The sequence below is a fragment of the Chelonia mydas genome, chromosome 23 (assembly GCF_015237465.2).
Source record: "Chelonia mydas isolate rCheMyd1 chromosome 23, rCheMyd1.pri.v2, whole genome shotgun sequence".
Classification (NCBI taxonomy): domain Eukaryota; kingdom Metazoa; phylum Chordata; order Testudines; family Cheloniidae; genus Chelonia; species Chelonia mydas.
This window is the reverse complement of record NC_051263.2, coordinates 8,492,426-8,508,570: the sequence shown is the minus strand read 5'-3', so window position 1 is coordinate 8,508,570 and position 16,145 is coordinate 8,492,426. Positions and strand designations below refer to the sequence as shown.

At 52.5% G+C, this 16,145-nt stretch overlaps 2 protein-coding genes across 8 annotated transcripts; one reads left to right on the top strand and one right to left on the bottom strand.

Annotated features, from left to right (window-relative positions):
* Positions 1-384: 384 nt before the first annotated feature.
* TRAPPC6A (trafficking protein particle complex subunit 6A) lies at positions 385-6,563 on the bottom strand. The gene is made up of 6 exons (XM_037884542.2): positions 6,470-6,563; positions 5,383-5,450; positions 4,035-4,152; positions 3,061-3,144; positions 1,157-1,250; positions 385-549 (listed from the first exon to the last, which is right to left on the bottom strand). The coding sequence occupies exons 1-6, from the start codon at positions 6,527-6,529 to the stop codon at positions 518-520; spliced, it is 456 nt and encodes a 151-aa protein (XP_037740470.1). The 5' UTR covers positions 6,530-6,563; the 3' UTR covers positions 385-517.
* On the top strand, positions 6,391-14,886 carry BLOC1S3 (biogenesis of lysosomal organelles complex 1 subunit 3). 7 transcript variants are annotated; one of them, XR_006287232.1, is made up of 3 exons: positions 6,417-6,642; positions 7,869-8,876; positions 14,654-14,886. XR_006287232.1 is itself a non-coding variant. In XM_007069968.4 (2 exons), exon 2 carries the CDS (start codon positions 7,886-7,888, stop codon positions 8,453-8,455), a length of 570 nt encoding a protein of 189 aa, XP_007070030.1. In that variant the 5' UTR covers positions 6,391-6,625; positions 7,869-7,885; the 3' UTR covers positions 8,456-8,902. The 7 variants fall into 7 exon arrangements, 5 of the variants coding, with proteins under 5 accessions (XP_007070030.1, XP_027687899.1, XP_043390633.1 ...); XR_006287231.1 differs by lacking the exon at positions 14,654-14,886 and adding an exon at positions 9,171-11,033 and having other exon boundaries at positions 6,418-6,625; XM_007069968.4 differs by lacking the exon at positions 14,654-14,886 and having other exon boundaries at positions 6,391-6,625; positions 7,869-8,902.
* Positions 14,887-16,145: the final 1,259 nt, after the last annotated feature.

Here is a 16,145-nt window from a genome sequence, read left to right as displayed (position 1 = left end):
CCTCCCACAGGCTGCAAGCAGCAAGAATCAAAGGCCAGCAAGAACTCTCAGGCTGGAAGAGCCACACCCCCAATCATGGAGCCACTCCCACTATCACAAAGGAACAAATGGTTCCACCTCCCATCGGAGCCCACCCATTTGTCCTCCTGGAGAGAAGAGGATCCCTGCTCATCCAGAGACCTGAGAATCACTCCCAAAACCTCAGGTCACTGCCACCACTTTTCTGTGACTGCACCTCCGACAGGGAGGGATATTCTTCACGCCCCACCAGCTCGAGCTCATTCACTTCTGTGTGGTAGCACTGGAACACCAGCATTAGGCTGTCAGGCCGTCCCCACACCTGATGGAAGCTGGCTGGTTACACGGGAGTTCAGCATAGATGAATGGAAATCAGAAACACTTTATTGCAAACCTATGACATCCTGGTACCCAGAAAGCAGAAACCAGCTCCACTGAAACAGGGCTGCAGGCTGCTCCACTGTCTCTCGTCCACCCATTCCCAGCTGCCAGCACCAGGTCAGGATTTCTGAATCACCACTTGAAATTTACCTGGCAGAAAGAGAAAGCACTGAGCGTGCCACACACACAGAAAAAGGGAACTGCTGCCATGGCATGGGGCTGGGTTAGAGAGATCTCATGGGAAATCACTGTCCTGGCTTCATCCATGCAACCCCACCAAATACTGAACCAAGAGCCCAAATCCGACTCCCTGGGCCTCTCTTTCCCTGGACACATGGCCCTCACTGAGCGCCAGCTAGGAGGGGTCCCTTTCTGAAGTGAATATTGGGCAGGGAGAAGGTTGGCCTCCCCCCCGGCACACCATTCTGTACTACACAGGCGGCAGCAGGGCATTTTCCTCCACATGGTGACGATAGCTTTGTGACAAGGGCTACCCCGTTGCCAAGAACTGGACTCAGACCTTCTGTCTCCCTTGTTCCATTCAGGGCCACAGAACAGACATCAGTTGGCTGGAACATCTGAGCAAGGCCCAGCACGTCACACTGTGACCCAAGGCTCCCCAGTCCCCCTTCTTCCCTAGAGCAGGGATGGGGGAGGGGTATATCTAGTATAGATTAAAGTTCCCTGCTTGCTGGCAGCCTGCTCCCAGCCTACTGGATCTCAGCTCCCTCTCCCCACGCAGAGGCTAACTACTTACTGGAGGGCATCACCGGCACCTCGGCAGTCACAGTGCTGTCAAAGCCCAGGTTGGAGAGAGCTCCTTTCACAAGGCCACATGTAAAGGCGAGAAACTACAGGAAAGACAGAGAGCTGGTCAGTTCTCCCCTTGGGGAGCAGCAATACTTGCCCTAGGTAGAGGGGGATCGAGCTAGGACTCACTAGCTACACTGGGAGTGACTCTCTCTACTAGCAGACTGCTCCAGCGGCTGCCAATAGGGAATTATCCCTCACAGTCATGGAGTCCTCTGGTGAAATCCTGGCTTGCCCAACTCAGTGGGGGACTTCAGCGGGCCCAGGATTTCACGCATACGTTTTAAGACAAGAAATAACAGTTAAGATCATCTGCTCGGATCTCTTACATAACACAGGCCAAATAACCTCCCCCACTGATTCCTGCATCAAACCCGTAACGTATGGCTGAGAACAGAGTCTCTTTGTAAGATGTCCCATTTTAATTTAAAGACTCCAAGTGGTGGAGAATCTGCACCACCCTTAGGAGAATTCTCCCAGTGGTTACTCTGACTGTTAAAAAATTGTGCCTTATTCCTACTCTGAGTTTATCTAATTTCAGCTTCCCGTCACCGGAACTTGTTCTAACTCACTTGGCTAGATTAAAAAGCCAGAAATCTCTTCCACGCATAGGCACGTGTAAATCATAACTGTAACTGTCTTTTGGATAAACTAAAGAGACTGAACTCTTTAGTTTCTCACCAGTCATTCCGGTAGCTCTTCTCTGCACCCGCTCCAATTTTTCCAACGTCCTTTTTAAAATGTGGACCCCAGAAGTGGATGTAGTATCTCAGTACCAGTCTCATCAACGTTCTACGGAGGGAAAATCACCCTCCTGCTCCTACTCACTACTCCTGTTAACCATGGGCGGCGGGTATCGCAGGCCAGAGGAGGTTGAGCCTCCCCAAACAGCCCAACGTGGCCCTGCCCATGCTTTGCCCCCCTCCTACCTGCTTCCAGTTCCCGCTTTTCCCCCGTGGCTCGGGCAGGCCAGCCTGTGGCTGGGACTCGGGGCGACTGGGGCCAGTGCTTGCACCGCCTGGCACACCGGAGCTGGGGGCGCTGGGGCCACCCGCTTGGCGCTTCAGGGCTAGGGGCCACTGGGGCCGTCCGCCTTGTGCTCTGGGGCTGGGCGCTGCCTGTTTAGCCTTCTGGAATTGGGGGCGCTCGGGGGACCTGGGGCTAGGGGGCCAGCAGCCGTGGTGGGGGTGCTCTAGGCTCTGGCGGGGGAGGGGCAGGGCCTCAGGCAGAAGGAGAGTGGCTGGGGGCTAGCCTGTCCCATGGGCGGTTCACGCACCACCCATGCCATTAACGCATCCAAGTATCCCATTAGCTCTTATATGGGCTTTCAGGAGTTACACCAGCTCCAAGTTCAAAGCACAACAGTGACGGACTTCACCAGAGGACCTGGAACCCAGAGCGCAGGAAAGCAGGCCAGGTCACAGTCCATGCAGCTGTGTTTATTATTTTAGAACATCAAAGGTATGCTGAGGCCCCCCAGATGAGGTAGAAAGGCCTGGTCCCTGCCCCAAAGATCTTACAACCTAATATGGGCTATCTGAGCTTGAGGGGGGCAGTCAGTCACAGGAGAAAAGCAGCCACAAGGACTACCTGGTTCGGATTCAGCTTCCAGCTTGGCTTGCTAGACAGCTTTCAAAGCCTGGCAAGAGCCAACATACAGCATGTCCATGACTGCTTTGGAGGAATGTAATCTGTTGGGTTTTATATCGGGGATCTGAACACTGAAGAGGGTTTTAGCCGTGATGTCCGAGGTCACAGTGCAACCTCTCCTGTGGCCCCGACAAACAAGGAGGAGATTAAAGCACCCGGAGGAGATGGCTCTACTGGAGGATGTCCCCTTGTTGTGCTTACCTTGGGTGCCTCCTCCAGGTACTGCTTCCCATTGGACAGCTGGCTTAGGAGGAGGAAGTTATTGTCTTGCAGCATGTAGGTTCCCTGTGGGAATGAGATTTCTGTGGGTTTGGGAGTCAAAATAAGTCAAGATGGCTGGGTCTCAGAGCCGCAAATACTATGCCCATTAGAAATGAAACCAAGAGTCAGATTGTGTGAACAGCAGGTACCAGGATGCCCCCTGCACAGCACATGAGACCACCAGCAATTGCCTAGAAATCCATCACTACTGCCACAGGCTCACCCAACGCCAAGCCCCCGATCCTAGCACAGCAGGAGAGCACTTCCTTCCACTAAATGATCCCAGTGCTGCTCTGTGGGGGGAGTCCTCCAGCTGCCCCTTGGTCAGTGCACTCGCTGTCTCAGAGGCGGCCTTCAGAGGGACCCCTGATCTGCAAACGGCACCTCGGCATCTAAGTCAGGTCAGTTCCAGAGTAGGGACAGGCACAGGACTTCCAGAACACTCTGATCCAGTTCTGGATCCACTTCATGGTCCTTGTATTAATCTCTGAGCTATAATGGGCTAGGACCTGCCAACTTCAGTGACCACCTCTCTCCCCAGGACAATGGGGACAATAGGGTGGAACTCCAGGGCTGGGCAGTCTTAGTGCAGGGTCCCCAGCTCAGGAGCTCTGTTCTCCTGGAAATAAGGCTGTGCGTGTGCCACGCACCCCTCAGCCACAATGCCAGACTCAAATGTTTGCTCAGGCCTCTTGATACTACCTGAGGCAGCAGCCTTGTTCTTTCCACCCTCCTCTTGGAATAAGCTAAGGCACAAGAACAACTTTGGGGAGAATTAATGCTTCTCTTCTCACCCCTCTGCATCCTGCAGCAGGGACACTGAGACAGCTACGGAGCAGCCTATAAAGGCCAAGACAAAACTGTGGGAGAGCATCCAGTCTTCCTGGGAGCGGGGAAAGCATCGCAGTTCTTACCTGATGGTTGGTGCGCAGATTATCCACCTGCTTCTTGAAGACAGTTATCCACAGATCCTTGCAGAGGAATTTCAGGACGTCCAGCTCATCCTTGAATGACGGAGTCTCCTTTGTCAACCTTCAGCAGAAGGGGGAAATCGCTGAGTCTGGTAATTGTCTCTTTGAATGGGTCCTACAGTATCAGGCAGCAGGACTAGAGAAAACCCGGAGCTGAGTCACCTCTCAAAGCAATGCTGACAGGATAATTGGCAGACTGCTCAGGGACTCTAGCTCAGTGGTTCTCAAAGCCGGTCCACCGCTTGTGCAGGGAAAGCCCCTGGCGGGCCGGGCCGGTTTGTTTACCTGCCGCGTCCGCAGGTTTGACCGATCGCGGTTCACCGCTCCAGGCCAACGGGGGCTGTGGGAAGCGGGGCGGGCGGAGGGATGTGCTGGCCGCCCTTCCTGCAGCCCCCATTGGCCTGGAGCGGCGAACCGCGGCCAGTGGGAGCCACGAGCGGGCGAACCTGAGGACGCGGCAGGTAAACAAACCGGTCCGGCCTGCCAGGGGCTTTCCCTGAACAAGCGGTGGACCGGCTTTGAGAACCATCATTTGAGAACCACGGATGCTCTAGCTGCATCATTTCCTGTTTTCCTTGTATCTTGTCAAAAGAGATTGAGCACTAAATGGGAAGGGAAGTTGGATTTACTCAGGCCTGGGCTTGGAGCCCTGCCTAGGAAGGGAGCTGGGAGCCCCTTCAGCACGTGCAAGGGGGATTGAAGCCACTCCTGCATTTGGAAGTGCTTTCCACTTAACGGATCAACAGCATGGAAACAGAAGGGCTAAACGTTTTCAGAAACAACTAAGTCACTTAGGAGCCTAAATATCATTCACTTTCTGTGTCTATTTGAGTCAATGAGCTTTAGGCTCTTAAATCACATATGTGCTTCCTTTGTGCTCTCTCTCTCATGGTTTTAGGACACATCCCCCAGGGAATCAGCCACCCCAGCCTAGCCCAACATCCAAAACATCCATCAGTTAAGCCAACAGACTCACTACCTCACTCTGCTGCCCAGTGGGCAGGAGGAACTGCAGGAGGGCAGACAGCACAAGCAAGGGGAACCCAGAGCAAACGGTGCCAAAATTAGAAATGAATCCAGCTTCAGGACCCCTATCGTGTCCCCAGCCCCTCCTGAGGCCTTCCCTCCTTGGTGCTCATCGGGCTCCATTTCAGACTCTGATTCACTCCCAGTTCACAGGCATCACTTTGTACTGGGAGTTGCTCCTGCCGAACTGTTAAGCTTCCTCCTCCACTGTCACGCCAGGAATCTCCCACCCCACCCCGCCTGTGCTCTGGTACTCTGCACTCACCTCTCCGAGAGTCCTTGGCCCACTCGGAAACCCACTCCCTCCAGCGCACCGAGACCTTTCTCCTGTTCCTGTCAAACACCACAGATGAAAAGGCTCAGAATGGGGCCAGTGCACGTTAGCCATTCGTCTGGCATTGGGATTAGCCTGGCTTAGCAGCCCCTCCATGGCTTCAGAAGTGTGGGAGAAGGTCTCTAAGCTGGGAGCAGCAGGGCAAGATGCAGCACTGTGAAGTTGACACTGAAGAGTGGGGTATGGTGGGGTGGGGTAGGGGGAACCTGCTGCTCACTCTGAAGTTTCATCGATTCCAAGGCCAGAAGGGACCACTGTGAATGTGATCATGTAGTGTGACCTCCCACACAGCACAGGCCGGACTACTGCACGCAGCCTTTGGCACGGAGCCCCACCCCCTTCAGTGCACCCAGCCCCTGGCACAGAGCCCTGCCCCACACCCAGCCTCCGGCACAGAGCCCCGCCCACACTGCACCCAGCCTCCGGCACAGAGCCCCGCCCACACTGCACCGAGCCCTGCCCCACGCTGCACCCAGCCTGCGGCACAGAGCCCCGCCTCCACTGCACCGAGCCTCCGGCACAGAGCCCCGCCTCCACTGCACCCAGCCTCCGGCACAGAGCCCCGCCCTTCACTGCACCCAGCCTCCAGCACTGAGCCCCGCCCACACTGCACGAGCCCCGCCCCACACTGCACCCAGCCTCCGGCACAGAGCCCCGCCTCCACTGCACCCAGCCTCCGGCACAGAGCCCCGCCCTTCACTGCACCCAGCCTCCAGCACTGAGCCCCGCCCCCACTGCACCGAGCCCCGCCCTGCACTGCACCCAGCCTCTGGCACCGAGCCTCACCCACACTGCACTGAGCCCCGCCCCGCACCCAGCCTCTGGCACCGAGCCCCGCCCCCACTGCACCGAGCCCCGCCCAGCACTGCACCCAACCTCTGGCACCGAGCCCCGCCCCGCACCCAGCCTCTGGCACGGAGCCCCGCCCCTCGGCAGCGCGCCCGCCCGCAGCGCAACGGCTCGCGCCGACACGGAGCCACGTCCCCAGCTCCGTTCCCTCTCACCCCCCTCCCCTCACCGCACACAGCGCATGCGCCATTTCCATGTGCAGCATCTGGAACAGCAGCGAGTCATCCATGGCCACAGTCGCGACTTCCGGGATTGGACACCACGTGACTGATCATGTGACCTGGACTCCGTCCGCGCCGTTCCTGTTCCGCCTCCGCGAGAGCGCGTAGGGAAGAGAAGCGGGTGGGGGCTGGGCTGGTGGCTCGGAGTGTGGGGGCTGTTTGAGGGACTTTGGGGGGAGTGTGGGGTGAGCACGGGCGTTCTAGCGGGATGGGTGGGGTGAGCCCTGGGGGGAGTGGGGGCGCTCGGGGGGAGGGGAGTGGGGGGCGCTCTGGGGGGAGAGTTGGGGTGAGTGGGGGTGCTCGGGGGGAGGGGAGTGGGGGGCGCTCTGGGGGGAGGGTTGGGGTGAGTGGGGGCGCTCTGGGGAGGGGAGTGGGGCGCGCTCTTGGGGGAGAGTTGGGGTGAGTGGGGGGCGCTCGGGGGGAGGGGAGTGGGGGGCGCTCTGGGGAGGGGTGGGGGAGTGGGGCCGCTCTGGGGGGAGGGTTGGGGTGAGTGGGGCGCTCGGGGGGAGGGTTGGGGTGAGTGGGGGCGCTCTGGGGGAGGGGAGTGGGGGGCGCTCTGGGGGGAGAGTTGGGGTGAGTGGGGGTGCTCGGGGGGAGGGGAGTGGGGGCGCTCTGGGGGGAGGGTTGGGGTGAGTGGGGGCGCTCGGGGGGAGGGGAGTGGGGGGCGCTCTGGGGGGAGAGTTGGGGTGAGTGGGGGTGCTCGGGGGGAGGGGAGTGGGGGGGCGCTCTGGGGGGAGGGTTGGGGTGAGTGGGGGTGCTCTGGGGAGGGGAGTGGGGATGCTCTTGCGGGAGGGGTGCTCTGGATGTGGAGAGAAGTGTGGGGGCGCTCTAGGAGTAGGGGTGGAGGAGTAGGGGGGTGGGTTGGAGGGTTGGGGTAGGGCACTGTAGGGGGAGCAGGGTGCTTTCTGGGAGAGGGGCTGGGGAAGAGGCTTTGGAGGAGAGGTGGAAGGGATGTCTATAGGAAGTGAGGGGGGGGGGTTCTCCCTGAGAAATGAATGATGGGCTTCCGGGACTTTGCCCATGGCCATATTCTGTCCTGTGCTGATGTCCGTCATGCCATGGACTGGTGGTCTCTATCCTGTTACTGTGTTGCCCCCCACTTGGGGTCATTCACCGCCTCTCTCCTGGCTGGGTACCTGCCATCCAGCGGCTGTTGGGCTGGTTGTTGCTGGCATGTAGCACTTCAGTTAACGGCCCACATAGCTGCTCCCTCCTGGAACTTCACAACCACTTGCCAGCTTCTTCCGGGCTCCTGGGACCCATCCACCTTCTGAGCTGTCCCAGGCTCTTCTCCCTTGTCGCAGTTTCCCCTCTGTTGCTGTGACTGAGCTGCTTTTGTTTCTTTAGGTGGCTGAAGCCCAAGGATGGCAGCGCCCCAGTACAAAGCAGTGGTTCAAGGGGAAGCATCTGAGACTGATTCAGATGAAGAAGTTTATCTGTCGTCCGTTCCTCAGGCCTCCTTCCCCAGCCTCTCTGGTGTGAAAGTCCTCGGGGAAGCGTCTGAGACAGATGATGAAGACGAAGGGAGCCCAAGTGGGCACAAAGTCAAGTCTAAGCTAGTTGACCTGGACCTGCCTCCCCTGATTGTCATCAGGAAGGAGGAGCCAAGGTCTCCTATGGGAATAGAAGAGAAACCTGCCCTTCGTATCCAGCACGAGGGGCGCTACAGCACCTTGCTGCAGCAGAAGCTGATTGAGAGCAATGCCCGCTTGTACTACGATGTCAGCAGCACCATCAAGCAGGTGTATCAAATGGCCACCAAGGAACTCGGCACCATCACTGCACAGCTTAGCAACTCACAGAGCGCCATCATCAATGCTTCGCACAGTATCCGCCTCATTCTGGATGACTTGCAAGCTGTGGCTGACAAGATGGACATCGTCACCAGCTGCAACCTGCTGCCTGATATCCAGATGGAGCTGCCTCCTGCATAACCTATCCCTTCTCTTGGAACTAGGGGACCTGAGCTACTCTGTTCTGTTGGCAGCTTGGAGTGCTGGGCTGGTTGGTTACTGATGGGCACTGGCTTGTCAAAATGAGGGGATGTGGAATATCAAATGGAGCTGCTTTAGCCCTGAAGGGTCTTTGTAGTTTTGATGATGACAATACTACCCAGCTAGTCCCAAGCGAATTAATGACCAAGATCTCAGGGAACACTGCTCCCAACATGCACAAAGGTCTCATGCAACTGCTGCTTAATAGAACTGCTGTTAACATTATCATGTGGCTGGAGCTAATCCCAAGAAATAAGTGCAGTGGATGCACTGTAAGGTCTGTGCTTTAGGGTAACACTTTCAGAGTTGTATGTCCAGCACGTGTCTGAAGGCCAAGGACAGTGCCTGTCCTGTAGCTGATGTAAGTAAAAAGCTCTAAAAATGGAATCTGTGGGTTCTTTTTTCTGGTCAGCAAAACTACTAAAGGGACTAACTGTCATGTGGATATGTCCCCTAACATAGAGCAGTTGTCAGATGGTCATTTCTAGTCATCCCTCCCCAGTACGGAATTTAAAGCAGTGATTTCTCAATGAAAGGTTTCACAGCCTGTTCCCTGGTGTTTTATCATTTGGGAAACTAATACAGACCCAGTTGTGCCGACAAATACCCTGTCAGCTCGAGTTCTGCCATTTTCTTCTCTCTCGCCTACTTCTAGGAGGGGTCACACAGGGCGGTGTCCTTGGCCTTCTCGTCTTTTCCCTCTACACCGTTTCTTTGTCATCTCCTCCACTCACCTGGCTTCAATGACCATCTTTACACTGATGACTCAGCCCTACTTGTCCAGTCCTACATCACCATCTGTCTCTGTATCCTCCTTGGTCATGCCTTCCTTTAGCATAGTGGTGAGTATCCCTGCCTGTTATGCGGGAGACAGGGTTCGATTTCCTGACAGAGAGGCTTCACTTGATTATGTGACGTGGTAGCCTGCAATACCAGAGGACTGGACATGATGACCCAGGAGGTGCCTTACAGTCCTGTGTATCTTCCTCCTGGATGTCTTGCTGCTATCCTAGGCCTAGATCCCCAGTGGTATTCAGACTCCTTAACTTCTGTTGATTGCAATGGAAATTAGGACCCTAAATACCTTTGAGGATTTGGGCCCTAGCAACCAAAGTCTCCTCTTTCCCTTTGTCTGTCACTGTTCAGAACACCACCATCAGGCCTGCTACCTGGGTGTCATATGTAACTTTTCCCACACCTCACACACCAGGTAGTGACTAAATCATGCTGCAGCTTCCTCTGTAACAGCTTGACTTTAATCTCTGTCCATCCTATTCACTCTCTCCTCTGGGCCCTCACCATCTCCTAACTTGGCTCCTATAATCCCCTCCATGGCATCCCTGAAACCCACATTGTTCTCCTGGCCGTTCATTCATCGATTATAAGGCAAGATGTGACCATTATGATCATCTAGTCTGGCCTGTATCATGCAGGTCAGAGAACTGCATCCACTGATTTCTGCATCCAGACCACAAACCTTAATCTTAGCAGCGGAGTTTTGAATGATTAGTTCCTTGTATTAGTGTAGTGTGATGCCTAGGTGCCTTAGTCATCCTGGCCTATTACTTTAACCATCTCGAACCCGCTTGAATCCCTCTGCTGGCTCTCACCACTTTTCTGCATGAGATTCAAGCTTCTTGTGCTCACCTTTAGCCCCCCACTTAGTCCTTGCCTGTTCCTCTGCTTTTGTAACTTACTGATTTTGCTCCCCGTCTCCCCAGGAGTCTCAGCCTCAAATCTCCTTCCCCTTCTGTTCACTTCGCCTACAAGCACCTTTGCCCTATCTTCCACACCACTCCTTATGCAGGGAACACTTTCCCTTAACTAGTCTGTTTAAAAACAACCCCCGCCCCAGCTTGTCCTTTAGATCCCTTCTTAAGATTCCCTTTTCTTCTGCCTACATAAGAGCTAATTGGCTTAGTAAAGGGAGCCCTTGCACTCAGCTTGGCTGCAGTGTGATAACTTTTGAAGACGGCCTCCAGTTCACTCTGGAATTTCAGAGAATGTTCTAAGTATCAGTGGCAGAATCCAGTTGATTTTGATGAAAATCAGAAAACTGGAAAAGCCTGATTTCTGCCGATCTAAACGGTTTGATTCTGTAGGCTCTGGACACATGGGTGAGGCAGTTACTTCCCCCAGGCTTGTGACAGGGGAGCATCACTCAATACAGGGATGAGGCAGTGACATCAAGGTGAGGTTAGATTTAGGGAACCATAGGGATTCCTTTGCTTGCAGCACCAAATGAGCACACTGTGGGCCTGGTTTTAGTGGAAATCAAGCTGCCAGAAGCCTCTTGCCCCTGCAGTCTGGCCAGCACCCCACCCAGCAGACCCTTGCCCCCAACTCTAGCCAGCTGCACCCCCGACTTCAGTTGACACCTTTGCACTGGGGAGATGAGTTTCTGGGGCCAAGGGGCCCAGCTGGGTGTACACGTCTGCCTATGTAAGTAACAAGGTGTGACCCTCCAGTGATTATTGCAGTTAATGTCTCACCAGGGTTAAGTAGGTGGCAAGTACTGAGGTAAAATGTATCTTTTGTGTCTATGCTAACATACAAAAACTACATTAAAAGAATGTTCAGCTGACCAAGTCAAGCACTCAAAAGTTAGGAAATACCAGAATTAAGGTTGTCTCTGTCTCCTTGTATATATGTATTTTGATTCCCATCTTTAACTATGTACTCACATAGTATTTTTCCACAGTACTTCTCCCTCCATCAGGGGACTGGCTGGGTGGTGCTAGTTGAATGGGTAATTGTTCAGTATTTTATGCAGGCATATGGTTCAGTGAGTGGTCTTTTCCGTATTTACTGCTCATTAGCCAAACACTAAACATCGACTTACTCATTTCCTCATGGGCTCTTCTCTGGTACCCATCATTGAGCATTTGAGTGCTGCTTTAAATTATTTCTCTTCACGAGACCCTGGGAGATATTTACTGTGCCTGACTCACAAGCGAGGAGCTGACACACAGAGAATTGCAAAGGGTTCGCTCATTTTGTTTGGGCGCTGAACTTGGGACACTTTCAGTCAGATTTTTTTCAAAATGCTGCTGTTGTCTTGTCCAGGATAATAATCTCAGGCCATGACGTTTGAGAAACAGATTACCGCTTCTCCGAGGGTACTCTGTAAGGGCTTGGTCCAAGGTGTCAAATCCGAAGAGCATCACTTGCCTTACAATATGGCATTCAAAAGTGTGGGCAGTGTTAAAGCCTGCTCTTGACTGTGACAGAGGAGGCAGTTACCTGCAATATGCTGGACGAACCTTGTTGAATTAAGTTTAAGTATTTTAGGAATTCATTGTATTAAAAATGCAAATGTTTGTGTTCATAGAATATCAGGGTTGGAAGGGATCTCAGGAGGTCATCTAGTCCAACCCCCCTGTTCAAAGCAGGACCAATCCCCAATTTTTGCCCCAGATCCCTAAATGACCCCGTCAAGGACAGAACTCACAACCCTGGGTTTAGCAGGCCAATGCTCAAACCACTGAGCATTGTGTGTAACTTCTGTGAGGGGGAGGCAGGTCTAAAGAAAACTGGGGGAAGCGTTATGAGCCTCAGGGGACTCATTTAAAACAATGGGCCAGACAAGATTAAAGTTCTAGTGAGTGGCTTTCCTCCGAAATATGTAGGAGAATGTGAATGCAAATTACCCACCTCTGGTCCCATCCTTCTGAAACTGCACCCTGAGGAGAAACGCACTGTCTGCTGATCACTCATTACATGAAGACAAGTTCAGCAGCCCAAACTGGATAAAAGAGTGACTCAGATTCCTGGGGTTGCTTGTCCTGAGCTAACAGCTGTTATGGACTTGTTACCACAGAAAAACCCCAGGCTGGTGGAGGTTGGGTTTGAAACACTGTTTACTGGCTGGAGCCCTTAGTGGAGTTCAGGTTTTAATATTTTCTCTGTAACACTTTTACCTTAAGAAGAGGTATACTTGCTTAGAAAGGGCTGTGTTGTAGCATAACTCTGGCAATTGCATCATTTATAGCCTCCGAGGGGAAAAGCAGACCAGAGGTGCTTGGGCAGTCTGACTTTGCTGGGGAATTCACAATGTAGGCAGGGAACAGTGCAGCCTGGAAATAGCCAAGTCAGGAGGGAGAGAGCGTTAGGAGTCTTAGTGACAATGTAGGATTCAGGCCTGTATCTTTGCCTGAGATATAATTTTGGGTCTTGTTTGCCCAGTTGATTTTTGATATTCTTATATCTTATACTAATGTGTGCAAACGAAGGACAAAGACTCTGTGTATGTTGCTTCTGCCTAGCCAGTTGGTTTGTTAGTATAATGGGAACAGGTTAGAACAGTTAAAGTGTTACTGGGCATGGTGGGAATATAATATAAAAGCGCACACTTTAAGATTGCCTCAACTCTTATCTCAAGGCAAGGTCAAGCACCTAGGCGGGAGGGGCAAGGGAGGATTGGGGGGAAGGTATAAAACACAAAAAGGCCAAAGAAATGCCTGTCCCTGACCATAGCACAACCTCACCCCTCCCATGGGATATAAAAGAGGTGGGACAAAGACCCCAGACTCACAACCCTCAAAACAGAACATAACCATAAACTGTAAGTGGTGGGACTGAGGGTGTGCATTTCAGGTATAATTATGCCCGCTAAGGAGCGGGAAGAAGGGGACACTGGGAAACAGGCTCTGCGGCATCAGAGTTATAGCCATGCTTGCTGGAAACTATCCCCAGTACACATTGCATTGCCTGCACTTCAGACTTCTGGCCTTTTGCTTTCTGTCTGTGTGACAAGAACCAGGGGAGCGGGGGTGAAGGGAAAGCCCCAAACAACATTCCAAGGCACCTCTCTCCCTCTGTAGCCTGGGTGCCTAACTCAAGCTTTGTGGATCACAGTGTGTTCCTGTGATGCTCAGCATTGCAACACCTAAATGCTCTTGCAGATCCAGGCCAAGATCCATGCCAGATTAAATGCACAGGCTGCACAAAGCTCAGGGAAAAAATCAGAATAGCACAGTGAATGAGAATAACAAGCTTCATTTGTTGTAGAATTTGTGTACAGAATGAGGCTGGGGATTGCAGGAGGAGAAAGGATGTTCCCATGGCTAAAGCAATCAAATGCCACGCTGGAGAACTGGCTTCTACCTTTGTGTCAGCCACAGAGTGAAGTCACTTAAAGCCAACTTTTTCATATATGGCCACTAATTAGTATGTTCATTTTCAGGGTGCTCATCTTGAGACACTTGGGGATTGAGTTCCAGAAGTGCTGAGAACTCAGTTGCAACTCAAGTCAATTACAAGTCAACTTTGAAAAAATCAATGCAATTTATAGGAGGCTCAAAGGATCAGAGAGCAAGGCAATGAATTGACTTTTTGATGGATTTAATCATATGTTGGTGATGGGTTTCAGGTAGCTGATGATCACACCAAAGCTGGAAGATTGGAGTCACAGGTAGGGACAACAATATATGAGGAAAATATTCTCTATCAAGGAAAATATCTGAAATAGGAGGTAGAAAGATAAAAGATCCTCTGATCAATATCAAAGGATGTCAGTGCATGCCCCTAGTCCCACCCCTTACAATTTATGGTCATGTTGCTGTTTGGGAGGGTCCTGAATCTGGGGACTTTGGTACCATCCCTTTTGTATCCCATGGGAGGGGTAGGGACTGAGGTTGTGCTTCGGTCAGGGACAGGCATTTCTTTGGCTTTTAGTGTTTCTTTTCCTCCCCCCTTGCCCCTCCTAACTGGTTGCTTGATTTTGGCTTGAGAGAGGAGCCAGGCAGCCTTTCAGGGTATGCTCATATGTTAAAAAAATTATATAATACATAGGTTGGGAAAAGAATGTCTGTACATCTGGGTATAGTGCTTAGATTATCCACCAATACAAAATTAGTTTTTTTTTAAAGTAATGTGATACATAGAATACATAATCAGCAATAACCCAAATTTAGGTGAATAGATTTAACAATGCAGTTTAGCTATTAGAATCTGAGTACATGGGTACATCACTCATGAAAAGTTGTATAGAGATTTGGTTGTGGAAAGCAAAATATATTAATGAGGGGAGATTTTTCCTCAGTAATTGAGAATTAGGTTGGTTGTCCATTTAGAAAATACAATCAATGAGGAAAGTATTTGTTACTTTCCTGACTACGCTTCTCATTGGCACTCCAGCTCATCCCACCTGATATTGCCGATGTCCAATGATGTGTTCTATGCAGATGTCTCTCGATCACCTGATGGCATCCGACACCAGGAGTTGCTGCATCACCTGAGTGTAGCATTGAGCAATTCTGCATTCTCTCAGCACTCACTCATTACTGGGGTCCCATGCACCCAAGGCTCCAATGATCAGCAAGTGTGTCTGGACTTGGTAAAATATGTCTCAAGGTTTCGGCCCAAGGGGCATATTTCTCTACCTTTCGAGCTCGGGCATCGTGGAAGGCCGGGGTCCTGTTCTCGAAAGGCACTGTGACATGAACCATGATGATCTTATTCTGGTCCTCGTTGGTGATGACAATGTCTGGTCGCAGTTGGCTGTCAGTTCCGGGGATGGCAGAGTTTATGGCAACCTTCCCCATGGGTGGCAGGATGGCTCTGGCCAGGCGATCTTGGATGGCATTGTGCTGCAGCTGCCAAGCTCTCGAATGGGGCTTGCAGCTACACAGGAGGTGGGGTAGTGTCTCGTTGGCATAGCTGCACTTCATGTGTCGCTTGTCCCGATTCCCGTGGCGGATGGCTCCATTCAGTGGGATGCAGTTGATCCTGGCCCTGTGGACGAACCTCAAGTTGGCAAATTGGGTGAAGCTGCCCCCAGGGAGGAAGTGGTTGCTGGCATCCCACTTGCACGACACTTCGGACGCCTTGTCCTGGTCTGGTTTCTGTTTCAGGTTTTCCACATATTGGCAGTGGATGGCATCCTTCAGGGTCCTCTTTAGCATGGTTCTAGCTCTCAGAGTGATGATAGTGTGATCTGTATTCTTCACCTGTGGCACCAGGACTCCCAGTTCCTGGCGTTCCTTGCACCACGTCCAGTGGCAGCTGATATGCTTCTCCAGTCGTCACGTAGCGTTGCGGGCACAAGTCCAGAGTGAAGCAAAGTCTCCCCTCTCTCTTCCAAATTCGCCTTCCAGTGAGCTGCTTAGGTAGGTGGCGACATCTTGGTTGGAGGGGGTCCTGGCGATTTGCTTCTTCACAGAGAGTGCTCTGCAGGATGCCGTCATGTTCCTCACCGTGGTATCCGGGCACATCAAAAGGTGGAAGGCGTGAGTGATCATGGGAACGTCGCACAGATCACTCCTTTGAGGGATGTTGGCACCGCCTTGCCTGTGCGAGATGTACACCAGTTCATTGCTGGCCCTCTGGGGAAGAAACGTCCACTGGTGTTACTCCCACTCTGTCCAGGAACACTTTAGCTCCATTCCTTATCTTTCCTTATTATACTAATAAACCCATCTGGCTGGGCAGAAGCAACACACCAGTGTCTTTGTTCACACACAGATTAGTAAGGATATGAGAGACTCAAAAGTCAAACCCAAAATTCTGTCCCAGGTTAACAAACAGGCCTAAATATGAACAACAAAAGCCACCCAAGCTAGCCAATGGAAGATGCTGATGACAAGTGTGTGCTCAGCCCCTCCTCTCTGAGAGGTAGGGGCCTCCGTCT